Source organism: Amborella trichopoda, chromosome 7, assembly GCF_054954075.1.
Source record: "Amborella trichopoda isolate Santa Cruz 75 chromosome 7, AtrichopodaSantaCruz75HAP2 v2.0, whole genome shotgun sequence".
Lineage (NCBI taxonomy): Eukaryota > Viridiplantae > Streptophyta > Magnoliopsida > Amborellales > Amborellaceae > Amborella > Amborella trichopoda.
In genome coordinates this window covers 3,055,497-3,076,318 of record NC_142342.1, presented here as the reverse complement: position 1 = coordinate 3,076,318, position 20,822 = coordinate 3,055,497, and the positions used below count along the sequence as shown (strand labels likewise).

Genomic DNA, 20,822 nt, shown 5'->3' with positions numbered 1-20,822 from the left:
GATAGAATATTCCCAAGGGATTAGAAAATATTTGGACCATCTATTTTTAAAATTTTCAAGTATTGATCGATATGTTCATCTATTAACCTATATCCTTTATTGAGCTTCAATTTTTTAATTAAACATAAAAGTAGATTTTTAGACCATCACAATTATTTTCAATACAAAAATTCAAGGTTTGGAAGTGTAGCTTAATTTGATTGTTTGATGTTGATACCTTATATAAACAAAACCAACATGTAAAACTACTTTATCTCATAAAATTTTAGAGGACTAAGCCAAGGAAACAAATAACTCAAAATCAAATTTATTGAAATAGTGAATTATTAGTGATAAAAATACAAAAAAAAAAAAAACCTCTAAAGCGTTTCAAGATAAATATTTAGAATGCAAAAAGAAAATTGTAGTATAAGCAATGACTACTTTATTATCAGACTCCATTTTATCGATCTTTATTATCGGAATCAAATAGCAAATTATAAGTGAAAAAGTTCAGTCGAAATAATTTTACTTGGAACAAACCAATAGATTTCATGATCCTGAGAGAATATGCTCCCTATTTAGTCCATTCTAAGAGTACTTTTAGTACCGTATATTTTGGGGATTTAACCTCCTCAACCCATATGATATACTCAGATAAGAAGAATTTCAAAATTGTATTATTTAGGCGTTCCTCAAAAATTCGCTAGAAGAGGTTGTTTCGATGCCCAAAATTTCGTCAAAATGGTCATCTTGATCTCAAGATATATGGATGTGAGAGAAAATAGATTTTAAGCCACAGAAATAGAGTATCTTATAATGCATTTACTTGGCCATCTATTTTCAAGATTTTCTAGCTTTCGTGAATCTACTTGATCTACATCATTTTTGTAGCTTTAAATTTTATAATTAGATACGAAAATAAATTTTTAGGCCATCACAAAGATTTTCAAAACTAAAACAACATATTTTGACAAAATTTAAAGGTGCGTCTTACTTTGATTGTTTAGAGCGTCAACTTTATACAAACTTCACTCTAAAAAAAAAACAATTGTTTCATGCGGGCTCGACTGCATTTCTACAATATGCGGTCTAAAGGTATAAAGCATCCACCATAAAAATGGATGTAAATAGGTGGTCAATCTAAAAACCATTGTAACTAACTGTCCAAATATTTTATTAATAAAATTATTATTTATAGTTTTCAAAGTTTATTATATTTTTTCATATTCATGATTTTATATTAAATATTATATATTATTTAAAAATTAAGATCAAATTACATTTAAAAACTATATTTATTACCCAACCCACATTTCTACACTATGCGGGCTGGCCGAATGCCAACCGCGTCCAAAAATAAATAAATGCTCAAATTTGAATAGAAGCCATCCAATTATCAAATGGTGAGATCGAAACTTTTATTTATTTATTTTTAATATAATCATCTATTGAATTTTACTTAGTTCCCAAATTTTAGAAAAAAAAAAATTCTTCTCTCGGTATTTTCTACCACCGGGAGTAAGTGTACAGTCTGATCCTGTGGGAGCATAGTATATGCACTTAGTTTAGAGCACAAACGGAGAGATTACGGCATTGGCAAGCGGCAAAATGAGAGATAAGCCATAAAAAATAGGAGTTTACTTTCTCTCTCTAGCCAGAAATTACCGGGAGATTTCTCTCTCATGGGGCTTCAAATTCGCGGACCATCAACCCCAAAGCCTTATTTCTTAGGGTTTTTACTTTTTCAGAGAGAGAACTCGTTAACAATAAGCCCTTACAGCAGTTCTCAAATCAGGTGAGTAGCACATGCTTCTTCTCACGTAATGTGATCTCTCTAGTTTGTTCTCCATATTCTGCACGGAATCATTCCTATATTTGATCGAATTTCATTTATTACTTAGGTTTCAAATCTCTCTCTCTCTCTCTCTTGCTCTCTTTGTTGTATATGTTGGTTTGATTACTATGGAGTAGTGTTTATTCCAATGTATGTATGTTTCATTTGAGATAATTGGGCATCAATTGGATTTTCTCTCTCTAGGGATTCATTAGGACGTCCTCTGGATTTTTGCTGAATCGTTTATCTGGGGCTATCTATGGAATGCTTGGACTCCTCTGTTTAGGGTTTCTTTTGGAGTGATTGTGTTGAGTGAAACAGATAAAATGTTGGTTCAAATGGCGAAAGCCTTTTACAGCTTAAACTTTATTTCATTCTATGTAAATTAATGGTTCCAAACGATTTATGCCGTAAGTTCAGCACTTGGAGATCTAGCTCGGAGCTCCACATGAACTTGAAAAACATAATTTGTTACTAAGAAGAAAAAAAATCTGAAAAGGAGATATTTTTTGACTAGTTACCATCCTAGAAAAATGAAAGAACTCCCTGGAGATTTTATAAAATGCACTAAATTTGGAGAATGCTTTTTGTATGTGCAAATTTTATTTATTGTGCATAAGAGAAGCAATGGAAAGCAGTTTTGTTGAGATTATTGATTCTTTTGATCTTCACTTGCATAAATATGCAGTAGGTTGGGCGATAAAAAACAAACTTAAGGAGAATTTGGTGGTTGTGTCTCTCTATCCTTTTTATCAGGTGTTCTTTTTGGTGATGGCTTGCCTTTGGGAAATACGATAATTCATCAAACATGGAGGAGGAGGAAGAAGACAGTCTTTTGTTAAGCAGTTTGGGTGTAAAATCAGCAAATGCTGAAGAGTTTGAAAGGAGCCTGCTACTTCATGAGGTGGGCTTCTTTTTCTTTTCTTTGTTCATTTTTCTGTTTGATTCTTGAGGTACTCAGTTTGTGACCATTGAATGAATTGCACCAATTTATGCAACTCTTTAGAATAGGAAACTCATAGCACTGCATTCTGTAACTACATTAGGGCCAGTTTGGATGGGACATTTGTTTATAAATAAGCTTTCCCTGCCTTTCTCACTTGAAATAGTTTTAAGCATTGTTTGATCTGCTCTGGCCATTCATGAGCAAGTCCCCTTTCTCTGCCCACAGACTTGAAAAAGGGAGAAACCTTTGCTGCAGTAAGTCACAAAAGAACGTATTTTTCCCCATTCTTGAGTGAGCCCTTTTCATGAATGTTTTTACCACTTGTCCTAAGTAGCTCTCAAGATGTCCAGTTGTGAAAATTTGCGAACTAAATGAAATGTTTATCATAGTGATCCAATCATTAATTTGCACTTAAACATTTTAATACAGTGTTTTCTTATTAAACTTGTCTAAGATCCTTTTGTATGGGTGCATGTGTTATATTTTACAAGCCTACTCATCTAATGACATTAAGCAGTGGTGCAGTAATTGGGTTGGTATATCAAACCAGGTTGGCATCTTTTTCATGTAAGATTGTTCTGTAGGATGGAATACCCTAGCCATGTTAACATAGAACCTATGTTTTGTAGTTTTTGGTTAAGACTCTGATGTAGAATCTATCTTTTTTCACGTGAAATTGTTATGAGCTCGAACCATTTAGTTTAGCTGTTCTTCTGAAACGAAGTATGTAGTAAACATTCACGAGAAAAGCATGATTGTGTGGACACTCTATCATCTAACCTACCCCAATCATTCTTATATTGCAGGCTGAGGCTGATAAGAAAGAAAATCAAGTGCATGATGGAAAGGACACTGAGAATGCTTTGGATACACCATATTCAGATTTGATTAAACTGCACAATAAATTAAGAGCAGTTGAAGTTGAGATAGATGCTGTTGCAGCTAGTGTTGGGGGTGTAGGGAACAAAGATATTTCTTCAATAAGTGTGGAAAATGGTCAATTGGGAACTGTAGAGAATATTGAAAGTGAAAACCCTGTGTGGACAAATGGTTTAGAACTTCAACATGCATTAGCTGCTGATAGGTTAAAAAGCCTTAGGAAAACAAGGAATCAGCTTCAAAACGAGATATCTGAAATTGAAAAGGAAATTCCAAGTGATAGTCTTGCTGATAAGAATCTACTTGGTAAGTTGGTTAAGGAAAAAAAGAAGCACAAACCAAAGTCAGAAGGCTCAAAACTTGCAACCTCTTCAAATAGGAAAAAGCAGAAGAAAACAATCACATTTGATGATGATCTGGATTTTGATGCAGTTTTGGATGCAGCCTCTGCAGGATTTGTGGAAACAGTGAGTTGCTTATTTCTCACTTTTTGTGTTTTATGATGGGGAGGAAATGGTAATCTAGTCCTAGTAGCCCAAAGTATTGCTTGCCAAAAAAATAATAATAATAAAAAATAAAAAAAGAAAGAAAAGTTAGAAATTCTCAAAGGCTCATCTTTAGACTTTACCTTGAATAAGATTGATGAGAGGGAAACCATGTGGCCTTTTCACACTGACCAAACCTGTTTTATATGGCAGGAGCGAGATGAATTGATCCGTAAAGGCATTTTGACTCCCTTTCATAAACTCAAAGGCTTTGAACGTGGGTTCCAAAAACCTGGACCATCAAACAGCCAAGCTGGACCATCAAATAGTGAAGCTACACCTGAGGAAGTTGGGGAGCACAATCGTAAAGCAGCCAGCATTGCAAAGGCTGCTGCATCTCTCTCTGCAATCTCAAAATCTCGTCCTTCAACAAAGTTGGTCGATGCCTCTGGATTACCGAAACTTGAACCACCCACTCGTGCCTTTCATAGATTGCAGAAACATTCAATATCAAGAGGGGCTCAAGTCGCTGAGAAGCCTGATGTGGTGCAAGGAACTCCTGTAAAGAAACGGAAGCGACCTTTACCAGATAAGAAATGGAGGAAAGTCACTCTACAGGAAGAGAAACTATTCTCAGAAGGTACATGATGGTCTTCTTTGGGCAAGATACATGTCACATAGATAGCTGCTGTCTTTTTTAAAATGCAAGTTAGCTGTCGTGGTTGCTTGAAACAAAGAAACATTAAATCAAAGAAACATTAAATTAAAGAATGTAAATCATCAATAAAATGAAGAAAAATGAAATTTAAGTATTCCACAAAAAAAATCTAGCAATCAAATTAAAGTTCTGAACAAAAAGGAAAATGTAATGGAATGTAGAGGAAAAGGAAGCATGATAATCTTATTTGAAAATAAATATGACATGGGAAAGATATGAAGACAGAGAGCCATGAAGAAAAACATACAAAAATGAGAAAAATATACCCCCCTTCATTTTTAATGATTGATGTTCTAATAATACAACAAAGAAGTATCCTGAGAGTTGGATCACACACTCTCTTTCATAAAACATTCTCGTAGTGAATTGTTTATGTTGGGTAGGTATTTATAGAGATATGGAGAACATGCTCTAGGCGCAGTGGTTAGGGTGGCGGGTTCCACAACATGACGTCTAGAGTTCCATATCCCCAAGTCTTAAGTTAACATTATACAAAAAACAAAGGCAAAAAGAAAAGGACATCAATAGATATACGAGTTAAATATCCATGCTGCAGAATATGCTGAACCACTTTCATGCCTTTGGATCCTCTGAATGTTTTCAGTAATTAATGAAATTACAATATCTTGCATGCACTGGTGGTTATTTGCTTTGCAGAAGAAGGTATCACGGAGGGCCACCCCTCAAGTAGTACGAGGGACTCCGATTCAGCAAGTCCTGATTATGAAGTAGAAAATCAAGATGGGATTGTCGATCATGAGCCGACAACTGTTACCCTTGAAGGAGGACTTAAAATCCCAGAAACCGTTTTCAACAAACTCTTTGATTATCAAAAAGTAGGGGTAAAATGGCTTTGGGAATTACACTGCCAAAGAGCTGGTGGGATAATTGGAGATGAGATGGGTTTGGGAAAAACCGTCCAGGTAATAGCTTTTTTGGGTGCTCTTCATTTTAGTAAAATGTATAAACCTAGCATTGTTATATGCCCAGTAACTCTCCTGTGTCAGTGGAGAAGGGAGGTCAAGAAGTGGTACCCTGGTTTCCATGTTGAGATACTCCATGATTCTGTCCAACTACCGGGTTCTAGACGCAAGGTGAGAGAATCTGACGATGAAAGTGAAAGCATGTCAGATAGTGAAACCGATAACTCTGTCCCTGCAAAAAATATTAAAAAATGGGATGCTTTAATTGATCGCATTACTGGGTCAGAGTCAGGCTTGCTCCTCACTACCTATGAGCAACTTCGTATACTTCGGGAAAAGTTACTTGACATTGAGTGGGGTTATGCAGTATTGGATGAGGGACACCGGATTAGAAACCCTAATGCAGAGGTCACTCTGGTATGCAAACAGTTACAAACAGTTCACCGTATAATAATGACTGGTGCACCAATCCAGAACAAACTCACTGAACTATGGTCTTTGTTTGATTTTGTCTTCCCTGGCAAGTTGGGTGTATTACCAGTTTTTGAGGCTCAATTCTCAGTGCCAATCTCAGTTGGGGGCTATGCCAATGCCACGCCATTGCAAGTGTCAACTGCCTATCGATGTGCTGTGGTCCTGCGTGATCTTATAATGCCTTACCTTTTGAGGAGAATGAAAGCTGACGTGAATGCGCAGCTACCAAAGAAAACAGAGCATGTACTTTTTTGCAGCTTGACCATGGAGCAAAGGGCGGTGTATCGAGCCTTTTTAGCGAGCTCGGAGGTGGAGCAAATCTTCAATGGTAATAGGAACTCTTTGTATGGGATAGATGTGGTTAGGAAGATATGCAACCATCCTGATCTTTTAGAGAGAGAACATAGTGCAGGGCATCCAGACTATGGTAATCCAGAGAGGAGTGGTAAAATGAAGGTGGTCGCACAGGTATTGAAAGTGTGGAAGGACCAAGGTCACCGAGTTTTGCTTTTTGCACAAACCCAACAAATGTTGGATATCTTGGAGAGTTTTTTGATAGCATCAGAGTATTCTTACCGAAGAATGGATGGGCTTACCCCTGTGAAACAGAGGATGGTTTTGATGGATGAGTTCAATGGTTCTAATGATGTATTTGTGTTCATTCTGACAACAAAAGTTGGGGGGCTTGGTACCAATCTGACTGGTGCAGATCGGGTGATCATATTTGATCCTGATTGGAATCCTTCAACTGACGTACAGGTGAGTGCTCTAACTTCTATTGGATTAATTGAATGGAAAAGGTTTATATAAGGTTGAGGCCCTAAACATCAAATTAAGGTGCATCTAAAAAGTTCACTAATGAGGTTGTTTTGAAGTGAAAAAAATCCTCAAATCGATCGTCTTGACTTCGAGATGTATGGGCATGAAACAAAAATGGATTTTAAGTATAGGAAATAGTCCATCTTGTAATGCATTATTTGGGCTGGCAATTTTCAATATTTTCAAGTGTTTATAGATATGCTCGAGCTACACTATTTTTGAACCCTTAAATTTTATAATTAGAGATCAAAATGGTTTTTCACCATTACAAATATTTTTTCTACTTAAAAATCATCTTTTGACACTAATTAAAGGGTATGCCTTACTTTGATTGTTTAAGGCGTCAGCCTTATACACACCACACTAATTGGAAAAAGAAATACTTGTATTGTTTTGTCTGTGCATGTTGTGTTAGATGAACCTTAGCATTCGTTGGTTTTGTTGGATAATATTTGTTTCTCAATTGACCTTGTTTGGAAAATTAACTATTAATTATAAGTTCGTTATATTATTTTGCACAGAATTTGGTGGAGTTGTTATGTTTATGTTAATTAACCATCATGCACATAGTGTTCTCTCCACAATTTATCAAGCCATGATAAATTAACAATCACGTTGAATATAACCATAATGTATGGTATCTTGTAATCGTCCTCTATCCATTTTCAAATTACAACACATCACAAAAACTAATGTGATCATGCCTCTGCATAGTAGCATGATAAATAACCAACCTTCTGATCTGGATGTATTTCTACTGGTAGAAAATTGTCTTTGTGTTGTGAAAGAATTATTGTATTGTTTGCCAATCCATTGTTCTTTCTCTTTAGTTACTTATTTCTATTTCTTATTTTTCTTAGCGTTTTGTAGCTTCCTAGAGCTTTGTGCAACCTTACCATTAATACATTCTTCTTTTTTCTCTTCGTTTTATGTGCATGCATGACTGTGCATGTTTCTACAAGTAAATTGAAACTCTAGATGCTTGGTTTAGGCAAGAGAGCGTGCATGGCGTATAGGTCAAACTCGAGATGTAACAATTTATAGACTGATAACTAGAGGTACAATTGAGGAGAAGGTCTACCATCGACAAATCTACAAGCATTTCCTGACCAATAAGATTTTGAAAAATCCCCAACAGAGAAGGTTCTTCAAAGCTAGAGACATGAGGGATCTCTTCACCCTACAAGAGGACGCAGACGGTGCTTGTACTGAGACATCAAGCATTTTCAGTCAACTGACTGAAATAAACTTGGGTGTTCATGATAATAATCAAGGTGAACTAGATTCAGCAAAGCCTGCATGTAATGATAATACAGGCAGTAAAAGAAGGAAAACCTCAAAAGAGGAATCATTCAGTAGTAAGGGAAAAGGCAAAGCTGACGAGAGTGACGGGGAAGTGGATGAGGAGTCGAGCGTGTTGAGAAGCCTTTTTGAAGCTCATGGTATTCATGTGAGTATATTCCAGTGATTACCTCGCTCTTCTGTGTGTGCGCATGTGTGTGTTTGTGCTGTCTTTGTGGGCACACATGATTGTGATGCATAAAGTCGCTGTTTTCTGCTGCTGTCAACTGTACATGTAATTTATTTGTTTTAAGGAAAATAATAGGGAAATTTCTAATAAAAAATATGGTCACATAAAGAAAATAGGAATAAGGGTTCATGTTTTGCAAATTAGAGATTGTGATGTTCCTCTTAATTGTCATGCAAACTAATAAATTTTCAAAATGTATTGTCTTGAAAACTCCTCTAGATAAAATCTGGGAGAAGCACAAAAGAAGAAAGTAGAAACAAAATTAAAATTCAAACCAGGATAAATTAGATTGAACGTGCTTGTTCAAAGAATTTGCAGGAAAGAGGAAAACTGCATTGGACTTTGGGAAACCTCTTACTGTAGAAGTAGTAACCTGTTAAAAAATAGTTCTGAACTCACTGAAAAATGTTGAAATTTAAAATATATTATGGGAGACATCACAATATTGTGGGCTTAAAAAATAAAAATAGCATCGCATGGCATTTTGATATTATGGAAAACGTGAATAAAAATTGACTAATTGAAAAATAGTTTTGAACTTAATTTTTTGTGGAATTTGCAGGGAAGAGTAAAGCATCACAATATTATGGGAAACCTCTAATCTTTTCCTTTTTCTCTAAATAGAAGTCTCATTATAGTTTTAATAAATTTTGAAAGAAAATTGTGATATTATTCTTCACTATTTTAATCTGTTGGGTTAAATGAATCATTGTGCAGAGTGCCATGAACCACGATGTTATCATGAATGCCAATGATGAGGAGAAGATGAGGCTTGAGGAAGAAGCATCCCAAGTTGCCCAAAGGGCAGCTGAAGCCTTAAGGCAATCACGCATGCTCCGAAGCCAAGAAAGGATATCAATCCCTACGTGGACTGGAAGGTCAGGAGCTGCAGGGGCACCACCATCTGCTCGTAGAACGTTTGGGTCCACTGTAAATACCCAACTAATTTCCACCTCAAAACCCTTGGAAACCCCTCCTACAAGTGGAGCTTCCATGACCAAAAGCTTTGGTGCTGGTGCTTCTGTGGGCAAAACCTTGACCTCTTCTGAGCTTCTGGCTCGAATCAGAGGGACCCAAGTGAGTGCTGTGGGTGCTGGGCTCGAGCACCAACTCGGTTCAAACCTTTCAGTGGGTTCAAGCCATTCGGTGAACTCGATCACTTCAATTGGTTCTAGTTCTAAGGGAGGATCTAGGCCCATTAAGGATAACAAAGCTTCTTCAAGTTCATCAAAGCCTACGATGGTTCAGCCTGAGATCTTGATTCGCCAGCTTTGCACATTTATGCAAGAGAAGGGTGGAAGTACCAGTTCAGCTAGTATTGTGGAGCATTTTAAGGATAAGGTGCCATCTAAGGATCTGCCTTTGTTTAAGAACTTGCTCAAGGAGATAGCGAGCTTAGAGAGAGGAACAGGTGGATCAAAATGGGTTTTGAAGACTGAATATCAGCAGTAAAAAGAGACTTGTAAGCTTCAAGGAGATCATGGGATTTGAAATGGCTTCTTATGAGAAGAAGAGGCCTCAGAGGGAAGGCCAGGACCCGTGAGAAACAGGTGGATCCTAGTGGCTCTGAGGCCTGAGTATCAGCACTAGGAGGAGGTCATGAGCCTTTTGAGGTGAAATCAAGCATTGAGAGAGAGAGCTGATTACCTGTAACAGGGGGGGGTGGGGGAGAGAGTTTTCTTAAGCCTGATTACCACTGACATGGAGATCTTCTGAATGGCCCTCTCCCGAAATAGAAGTACCCTTCTGATGAAAGTACATCAGTAGTTTGACATTTGGGGAGTATCGAGATGGGTTTTGAGATCAAATCGCCACCTTTCGATGAGATTAAAGCACTTCAATTATTGGACGTTTTGGTGCTTTGTCTTTTGCAGCTGTAGAGATAACAAGACTCAATTCCTATCAAGAACCTCAAGAGAGGTTGAGAAGCACGATCCTGGTAATCATTTTTTGTGGTGCGGAACATAATCACCATGTCATTTTCTGTGTACAGTGCAGTTTATTTTTGTTACCATATTGTTAATTCATTACAAGTGTAATAACTGCAAAATTTGTTCAGAAATGAATTGAATGCTAACCAGCAATTTTGGGTCCTCCATTGCTTTGTCATTATGCCCCAAGGTTTCTGCTATTCAGGTAGAGTGTATAATATAGGGTCCATTGAGTCTGTAATCCAAGGGTATCCTAAAATTTTTCCTCTTCTGTCTACTTTGCTAAATGTTTCCTGAAATTTTGAAAATGCAGTGGTAATTAGTTTTAATTATTTATTTTGTATAATTTGATTGCCGTTTATTTCATCGTAAAGTTCATTTAATATTAGCTAGGGCTTCGGTGATATGTATTGCCCTTCGGGGAACTATTGAAACTTTTTTCTCTATTAATACAATGTTAACAGTATAAAAAAACTAGGGCTATAATTGGATCCATGCTTGACCCTGACCCGGACCCAACCTTGATAGGTTCAAGCTGAACTCTGACCTGGACCATACTCAGTTGGGTCGAGTTTGTTGAACTCATACCTGACCCACCAGGTCTGATTTTTAGGTCCAGACTTGGACGGGGTCAACTTGGCAGTGGCTCCATTTACATCCCTAATGCTAGCTTCAAAATTACATTGGACCTGATTTGTATAATATAAAGAATCAAAGAATCGGCTAATAAACAGTTTGAATGTAGGATTAAATGTTGCTTAGAAATTGTTTATACTTGAAAATGTATTTGAATAAGGGGAATATTTTTGGGAAAGATTGGATGTCTCCATCAATGCAGATAAAAGCTGGTAAGATTTATCACTTTATATACATTGAGATTGAACCTACGAGTAGTAGACTAGGGGTGGCAATGGACTCGGACGCAACTTGGATCTTAGGAATAGACTTGATCCTGGTCCGGACACGGGTCCAAAAATTGGATATGGCGAATCGTGTCCAGGTCTAAATCTTGGACTTAAATGCTATTCAGATTTAGGTTTAGGTCCCACACTATATAATTGGGTTTGGGGGGGTCCGGGTTCAAAACCAGTTGGTCTGGGACCTGCTGGACCCAAACATCGACCCGACCCACTGCCACCCCTACCTTCTACCCATTTAGCGGGACACTGTTGGTTATTTTATGTTCCTCTTTCTTCAGAGCAATCACGGGGCATTTGGGTCATTACACTTTCATCTTACAATCAACCACTCGTAGCCTATCCATCTCTCTCCAAATGCTCACTCTCTGCAGCTCCCCTAACCCTTCACCAAACTTGCCAGTAAACTCCATTTATTCCGGCCAGAACCCCATTTCCCGGCAACTCTTAGGCCATCTCCACCTCTCTCACACGTCGGATTTTGGCCGAAGCCCCCAATTCTGGCCATTGAACTTACCTGAAAACGTCTTTAGTTCTGGCCAAAATTCCCAGAAGCCCAATCCATTAACCACAAAGGCCAAAATTCAGCGACTCGCTGGCGACCTCCGCTCCTTCCACTCACCAGATTCCAGCCACTCGTCAGAATTCTCTGCCGCTCTCCACGCCCTCGCCCTAAAATCCGGCCACCTATCTGACCTCTCAATTGCCACAACCCTTATCAACCTCTACTCAAAAAATTCTAGCAACCTACATTACGTGCTCCAATTATTTGATGAAATCCCATGTCCCGACCTCTTCTGCTACACGTCCACCATCTCCAGCCTTACACGCTTAGGCCACGGGCTCAAAGCCGTAAGCCTCTTCAAATGCATGGTTAGCACCGGCCTTAAGCCCGATGCACACGCATTCACGGCCACCGCCGAAGCCTGCATGGCCTGCGGGCAGGCCACGCAACGCCAAGCGATGGCCATGCAGGTGCATGCTCGTGCCTCCAAGGAGGGCTTTCTCCGGGACGAATACGTGTTGGGCTCTCTCGTGAAGGTGTACGTATGCACAGGCGGGGCGTGGAGCATGCACGTGGCAGCGGGGCTTTCAGGGAGAATTAGGGTTTTGTGGAATCTGTTGGTCTCAGGGGTGGTGGATGATAGACAGAAAATGGTGTTTTTGAGGAAAATGCAAGAACTTGGGTGTGGAGTGGATGAGGTTACAGTGCTGCTTATGTTGAAGGCTTGCAAGGGTTTCAGGGCAACAAACGCCACAAAAGAGGTAACTAAGGCTTATTTGGCATCTCTTGTGCAAGTCTAAAGGATAGGTTTTAGACATTATGATTCTTGTACCATGTTGTTCAGATTGGTACATGTGCATCAGCCGTTCATCGGTGATGGTGGGCGGCTGATATCAACTTCTCCTCAGCTCAGGCAGACACAACCAGTTGAACAGTATGTCATTGAACATGTACCAACTAAACTGTAAGAAACATGTATCATGAAATAATACTACACCATGATCCACATGACCATGGTATAATGGTCGTAGTGTTGTAACGCTCATTGTCTTCTCATCAATGGACTGCCACTGAAGAGTGGATACCAGCAAACATGTCATTATTTTTTAGGGAACTATTAGTGGCACCCATTTGTTTGCCAAGTGCACCTATTTGCTCGAGATATTTGTTGGACCCGGTTTCTATGCGGCCAAGCCTGCATATGTAGAAGTACGGGGCCTACTAATAAATCTATTTTGGAGATGGATTTTCGCACTTAATTTTTAAGGACATGTAATCTCTAATATGGAGATCATGAATATGAAAAAATAAATATTTTTTTAAAACTAGAAATAATAATTCTAATAAAAAAACATTTGGACCTTTAGTTTCTATTGTTTTTAGATGGAACACCAACTTCCATCCATCTTTAAGATGGATGCTTTACACTATTTGGACCACATATGTATTCATGCGGTCGAGCATGAAACAATTTTCCATTTTTGTTGTTATCATATTCCCACCTATTATAGGTGCCAATAGTAAAAATGTAGGTGCCAATAGGAATCTTTTTATTGGATTGCACATAGGCTTAGGTGTACTGGCCTTGCCTGGTCAGCCAAAAAAATTAGGGCCCCCGAGCTACAAAAATGTGGGCCTCATAGGCTGGGCCTAGGCTAGGGCCACCACAAGGTCGGCCTAACCTAGCCCAAACTGTCTTTATTTTTTTCCATTATTTTTCTCATTTTTGTTAGAATCTATTAGGCTGGCCTGGCTCAACTTAGATAGGCCTAGGGTTGAGCCTAGGCGAGGCCCCTTTGGCCCATTGTGGGCTAGGCCAATACTATCTCAACCTGGGTTGGGCATGGGCCAAGGCTAGCCCAATCCAGTTCTGGTACTAACTGCATGTCCCGCTCTCACTCCATCACTGTCCAACTTATCATTGGAATACCAACGAGCCCTATGACCATATAGTCCTTTGGACCATAGTGTGGTTTCCTTCATCATCATCAGTATCTTTTCCTAACTATTTGGGATCGGCTATGGTTTCGTATAACTCGATTATAATCTAGAGAAAACTTTTGTCCTTCTTGAAAACACTGCCCTCGTCTTTGACATTTATGGCAGGCGATTGATGAAAACATTTCATGGTAAAAACCTTGACAAAGAGTTTCCAATTCTAAAAAAAAAAAAGGAAAGTAAAGCATAAACACACAGGATTGTCTACAAATAGATCATTTACCCTCTGTACAAGGATGTCACCACTATTCTCACTCATTGGATATTAAATTTGATGGCTTGGGATAGGTAACAAAATCCAAAAATATATTTTTGGAACTTTGTGTCTAATGAACAACACTCTTACAACCACCTATTTTAAAATCTAAAGGACCTTATACAAAAGATAAATGTTTTTTTTGTAGTCAATCCCTAAACAGTATTGCATACCATATTTGGGGATTACTAATCATTTTAATCGGATGGGAGGATACTACTTAGGTCCTCCACAAGGCGAACCAAAAGTTCCTTGTTGCAAATGAGTTCAACCCTTCAAAGGCTTGTGTAGTTAAGACTTCAAAGAAGCCGTCTAATTGATATCTTTAAATCAAATAATTCGTAAAATATACATTGTCTTTTCATAATTTTGAAATAACTTTGAAATATAACGAAAGAAATGAAGTTAATCATTAAGTTTCAAATATTTCAGGTACATGCCATGATTATTCGCCAAGGTTTTTGCAGCCTTGAGATCCAAACTTCGCTTGCTCACACGTATGGAGATTGCAGCCAAGTCACTCTTGCCACACGTGTGTATACCTTCATGACTACAATGGACCTGGTCTCATGGTCCTCAATCATGGCCACATATACAAAGAATGGCCATGCACTTGAAGGACTAAACTGCTTACGTAGTCTCATCCCCATGCAACAAACCCTAGACGCCATAGCCATCTCGACCATACTTCCCATGATCTGTCAACTGGGTTTCTCAAAATTAGGGCAAGAACTCCATGCCATGGCATTCAGAACCCTAATTGAACCAGAAACCCTAGTAAAAAACTCACTCATTGACATGTATAGCAAGCTAGGGGACATTGATTCAGCCATTAGGGTTTTTGAGAGCATGGGGGGTGATGATAGAGATGTTGTCACATGGAATGTTATGATATATGCACTAGGGGTGCATGGTAGGGGAAGGAAGGCACTTGGGGTATTTGCGGAAATGTTGGGGGTGGGTCGGGTCAGGCCGAACAGCTCGACCCTTGTGTCAGTTTTGAGTGCGTGTAGCCATGGTGGGCTTGTGGATGAGGCTCAGTTTTGGTTCGATGAGATGGGACCAAGGTTTGGTGTTTGTGCCCAAGATCAGCACTATGGGTGCATGGTGGGTGCATTGGCACGGGCTAAACGGGTCCACGAGGTTAGGGAGTGGGCTCGAGCCATGCCTGAGTGGGTGGGTTCGGGGGCTTGGGGATCGGTTTTGGAGGCGGGTCGGGTGGCTGGGAATATAGGTGTTTGTGAGGAGGCCGTAGAGAGGCTTTTTGAGCTAGAGAGAGATAATGCAGCGAATTACGTCGTGATGGCAGAGGTATACGCGAGGGCCGGAAGGTGGGGTGATGTGAGAAGGGTGAGGGGGTTGATGAGGGAGAGAGGGGTGAAGAAGCCGGCAGGGCAGAGCTGGGTTCAGTGTGGGCATGGGGTTTATGGGTTTGTGTCCAGGGATAGTTGTGATTGATTGAAATGCCCTTAATCTTTGTACCGAACCATAGCACAACATAGAAGAATTATACAGATAACCCCCCATCCAAAATTAGAGATATGCAAAAATTGAATGAGTCTGTATATTCAAACATGTTGATGATCAAATGGTTTTTCTCGGCTCCATCTATAAGCCAAAGGGTTAGCCTCTTGATTCATCTCTCTCACTATTTTGGAAATCATGTCTGATTTTGAAGTTTAGATGCGATGGAACCTTTAGGAGCCTTTACATAGTGTTAGACAAATTTGCCGGGTCCAACTCCGAACCGACCATTAGCCAGGCCCGTTTTGGCCAGTTTAGGTAGTCTGGCTGGTTATTTAAAAAGCAGTTGTTATCATCATTTTGACAAAAATTGGAATGTGTTTTCGTTGTGGTTATTTATTGGGAAAATTACAAAAAATCTTAAAGACCACACTTTCTATGCAACTTATCCTCGACCTAACTTTTTCTTCCACTCTTTTTTCCAAAATAAACTTTCTATGCAAATATCTCTTAAGGGAAAAAATTCATTTTTTTTAGATGGAAATGCCCTTCTTGTATTCAAAAATAATTTTCGACAGATTTTACGTTGACTTTTGGACCTCAGTAGCACATTGTTGGAGCGCACCATCACATTGCCAAAGCACACAAGTATCTAACCGCCCGTTACAATTGTCGAACCGCCATTTTCAACTACTGGACCGCCCTTTGCAACTGTCGAACTGTGTTATACAACTGCCAAACCACTCTTTTCAATTGTCGAACTACACTTTACACAGTGCTGGAGCCCTACTGGCGGACCACACTTTACACAATGCTAGATCCTTATTGCCGAACCGAACATTACACATTACCGGAGAGCTATTGCCCGACCGCACTTACACGGTGCCAGAGCCCCTATTTTGGTGGGATAGATGTAAGTGTAGAGCCCCTATTTTGGTGGAATAGAGGAGAGAGGCGTAGGTAAAGTAAAAGTAAGTGACGGTAGTTTAGGCATATTTTATTTTTTTATTTTGGCTAGGGGGGTTTTTGAATAGAAAGTATATTTTGGGGAAGAAGTGAGAGAGAAAGTTAGGTTGGATTTAAGTTGTACAGAAAGTGTAGTTTTGAATTTTTTATTTATTTATTTATTATTATTATAATTTTCCCTTATTTATTTGCAAAAAATTATACAGAGCCGAGGCTCTAAACAATCAAATTAGAGCCAACCTTAAAATTTTCACTAGAAGAGGTTGTTTTGATACCGAAATATCCTCAAATTGATCATCTCGGCATCAAGATCCATGGACATGAGAAAAAAATAGATTTCAAGTTTTGAAAATAGCGTATCTTGTAACGCTTTTGTGGACCATCAATTTTCAAGATTTTCAAGTTTTTATAGATGTGTTCAATCTATAATGTTTTTGAAGCTTTAAATTTTATAATTAAAGATGAAAATATATTTTAAGGCTATCACAAGGATTTTCAGTATTGAAACCACGTTTCTTGACACTATTTGAATGTGCGTTTTACTTTAATTGTTTAGAGCCTCACCCTATTTATTTTTATATATTTGTTTTTTGGATTATTTCTAAAATACCCTTGGCCATAAATCGATTTTTAAAAATCCTATTTTTTTTTTACTACTTTTCAACATCACTTGGATGTGTTTTATTTAATTATGCTTTAAATACACCTTCTAGGCTTTTTAAAAATTGAAAAATAAGAGATACGGAAAAACTAAGATATTCCAGAATTAAAGATATTAATATATTAGAGGTATGGAAAAATTGAATGAGTATGTGTATTCAAACATTTTGATGGTCAAAGGTAAGCCTCTTGATTCTCATCTTTCACTATTTTGGAAATCCTGAAGTTTGATGCGATGGAACCTTTAGGAGACTTACATGGTGTTCGACAAATCTGCCGGGTCCAAGTCGAACCGGTTATTAGCAAAGCCTGTTTTGGCCGGTTTAAGTAGTTCGGCTGATTATTTAAAATAAAAATAATAATGACTTCATGCAATAATTATATAGTAATATAATGCAACTACACTTCTAAAAAACCATATTTTTAATATGTGTATCATTTAAAAAATTGCACATACCCTCTTTTCATCCCAATAATCAATTTTCAAAAACAAATATTGAATTTGCATCATAGATGTGGTTAAAATGAGTCCTCTCCAACAATGAATCTAGACCATTCATTTGATCAATTTCAAGATCTAGACCTTTATGAACTCAAAACCATTTTTTTTCTTTTTCAATATTGTTCATCTAATGATAACAAAGCTATCTAAAAAATTTGAAAATAGAAAAATCTTTCTAAGATGTAGATTTAAGCACCTTAGCAAAATGGACGGCTTATGTTGATTGGGCTAAAATAACACTTTCTATAGTGTGTTTCCAAATTTTGATTTTTTGTGATTGTTCAGTGGAATGAAAATAATGTATATTTAAAAACTGAGATCAAACAAATGGCACTAACATGGTTTTCCTGGATTATATATATATATATATATATATATATATATATATATATATATATATATATATATATATATATGGGAAAAGATGATAATAACCCACTTGCTCATATAAACATATGAGTCCAACGGCCCAGATTGAATCTAGGCCAATCTAGCGATCACGATCTCATTTCGTGTTTAAAATTTAATTTTTCTTCTACAAATTCAAATAACTTGAAATTTTAGGTGTCCATACTTCTCATCAAATTTCACCTAATAAAAATATTAAAAAAATAATTCATAAAAATAAATGATCAAATACCCCTAAAACTTTTTAGGGGTATTTTGGATAATTTATTTATTGTAATTTTTTATATATATTTTTATTAGATTCTCCTATTTTTGAAGGACACAAACCTAAAATTTCAAGTTATTTTGATTCGTAAAAAAAAAATTAAAATTAAAATACGAAATGAGGTCCTTACCATCAGATCGGCCCAAATTCAATCTAGGTCGTTGAACTCATACATTCATATGAACTAGTAGGCTATTCTTAGGATATCTTAAGAATTTTTTACATAAAAATTAAATCTTATAATAAAATTTGGCTTCAAAATTATATCTTATAATAAAATTTAGAAATGTATACAATACGACCATTTATTTTTTATACAAAAATGTCACAATCACTAATAACCTTTGGATATGAAATCGAGTGATTTAGGATGTGTCATGGATTGGGCACATAGTCCAAAAGAAAATTTCTTGATTGTGTCACACTGCAATATATTAGATTTCATATCCAATGGTTAAAAATGATTGTGACTTCCAATCTCATAAAATTTAAAGGTATATCTTATTTTGATTGTTTAAGGTTGCAACCTTATGCAAAACCACACCTCTCTAAAAAGGTGCTACTAACAAGTTAACGCCACTATTTTTTTTTTCTTTGAATCCCCGGCCTCACTTATTTAAATGAGTTCTCTTTCCAAAATCTAGTGCAAAGATGGATTTTGTATCTAAAATTTTAAACATTGAAAATCTAACTATGATGAGTATGACTTTGAAAAGAAAAACGAAGTTAAATTTACATTAAAAAATATATTTTAATATAATTTTAACCGCTTTAATTTTGAATTTGGGAGGGGCAACTAGCCAACTATAGGGTGACATCCATCTACAAGATGGATGTTGAATATGTCAATAGGCACTATTGTAGAAGTGCGTCCCTTGAGACACCCAATTACTTTTCCAATTTTTAAACCTCTCTGATCTAACCCCATCAAACTCCCACAAGCCTAAAATTAAAATTAGAAAAAATATGACTCTTTTGTATGTATAGAGGAGTGTTTTAAAATGCAGATTGGGGGGGCTTTTCCCACAAATCCATGTCAGTTCATTGGATCAATGATCCAAAGATCGAATAAGTGGTTAAAAAATTATTAAAAATAAAATAAAATAAAAACAAAAATTAATGTAAAGGTTTATAGGGTGAGGATTTAGAGGGACATAAAAAAAACTATAGATAAGCTTAAAAAAGAAAAAATATATATATGAAAGGGGTTTGTAGAGGGGGCTAGGGCTGGAACCTGCACCATCCTAGGATCAGTATTGTCCCGATCGATTCTCATCCACATCAGCGATCTAGATCTGAATTGCTAAGTTTTAAAACACAGAGGGAAACACAACATCTCTCATTGCATATATCTAAAAGGCACGGTTTATATAAGGGCGTAGCCTTACTTATAGAAATAAGGTTGTGATTTCGTACAAAGTTCATTTTAGTTAAATGGTGTAGATTTGACACGTCCTACAAGATGGTGAAAAAAAAGTAGCTCTTCTTTTAAAATAATGTCAATTCTACACCATCCAAACAAAATAGATAGTATAGATTATAAAAAGAAAAATTTATATAAGGTTGCGACCTTAAAATGTAGAATTACATATGCACCTTAAAAATTTATCAAAAAAAGTTGTTTTAATGTTGAAAAGCCCTCTAACTGATCATCTTGACTTCAAGACATATGAATATGAAAAAAAAAAAAAAAATTGAGTCCCAAATAGAGTGCATCTTGCAACACATTATCTAGACTGTCCATTTTTAGGATTTTCATATGGTTATCGATCTATTTGATTTTCACTATTTTTGAAGTTTAAAAATTTCTAATTAGATATGAAAATAGATTTTAAGATAATCCTAATAATTTTTTAAAACAAAATTACATGTTATGGTAAAATTTGAAGGTGCGCCTTAATTGGATTGTTTAAGGTTGCAACCTTATAGCAACCACACCCTTAAAATCCTACTTTTGCAATTAACTTTGCAACCCTCCTCCTACAAGTAAGAGTGCAACTTTTATGAACCGCTCCAAAACTGACCAATATTCACTCCAAAGGGCAGTCCGAGAATACACAACTCGAACCACCTTATATCTTTCTATGGTATTCTAAGCGAATTAAGTGGTCCGAGATTGGCATCTTTGGACCGCGGTGATCATTCGAGTCTGGCTCGCATGCATGTTTATAATTTCGGATGATAGGGACAGGCATTGGTTCAATGGGATGCCTAGTAAGTCATGATCAAAGAATTCAATAAGTATTAAACACAAAAAACAAAATACAAACATAATCATACAAGTGAGAATTATTACTTAATCCTAGTTGATGGACCACATGATAGACTTGCGTCATCCACTCTTGGTTGATGATCCTTA

The 20,822-nt window shown here is 37.2% G+C and overlaps 2 protein-coding genes across 3 annotated transcripts; both read left to right on the top strand.

Annotated features, from left to right (window-relative positions):
* Positions 1–1,704: 1,704 nt before the first annotated feature.
* Positions 1,705–10,687, top strand: CHR8 (chromatin remodeling 8). The gene is made up of 7 exons (XM_006857264.4): positions 1,705–1,777; positions 2,573–2,720; positions 3,569–4,108; positions 4,340–4,766; positions 5,502–7,000; positions 8,052–8,510; positions 9,309–10,687. The coding sequence occupies exons 2-7, from the start codon at positions 2,625–2,627 to the stop codon at positions 10,041–10,043; spliced, it is 3,756 nt and encodes a 1,251-aa protein (XP_006857326.1). The 5' UTR covers positions 1,705–1,777; positions 2,573–2,624; the 3' UTR covers positions 10,044–10,687.
* A 568-nt stretch (positions 10,688–11,255) lies between these two features.
* LOC18447162 (pentatricopeptide repeat-containing protein CRR2, chloroplastic) lies at positions 11,256–15,803 on the top strand. Of its 2 annotated transcripts, XM_088872280.1 has the most exons (3): positions 12,566–12,705; positions 12,789–12,878; positions 14,631–15,803. In XM_088872280.1, the coding sequence occupies exon 3, from the start codon at positions 14,640–14,642 to the stop codon at positions 15,654–15,656; it is 1,017 nt and encodes a 338-aa protein (XP_088728406.1). In that variant the 5' UTR covers positions 12,566–12,705; positions 12,789–12,878; positions 14,631–14,639; the 3' UTR covers positions 15,657–15,803. The 2 variants fall into 2 exon arrangements, with proteins under 2 accessions (XP_020530968.2, XP_088728406.1); XM_020675309.2 differs by lacking the exon at positions 12,789–12,878 and having other exon boundaries at positions 11,256–12,705.
* Positions 15,804–20,822: the final 5,019 nt, after the last annotated feature.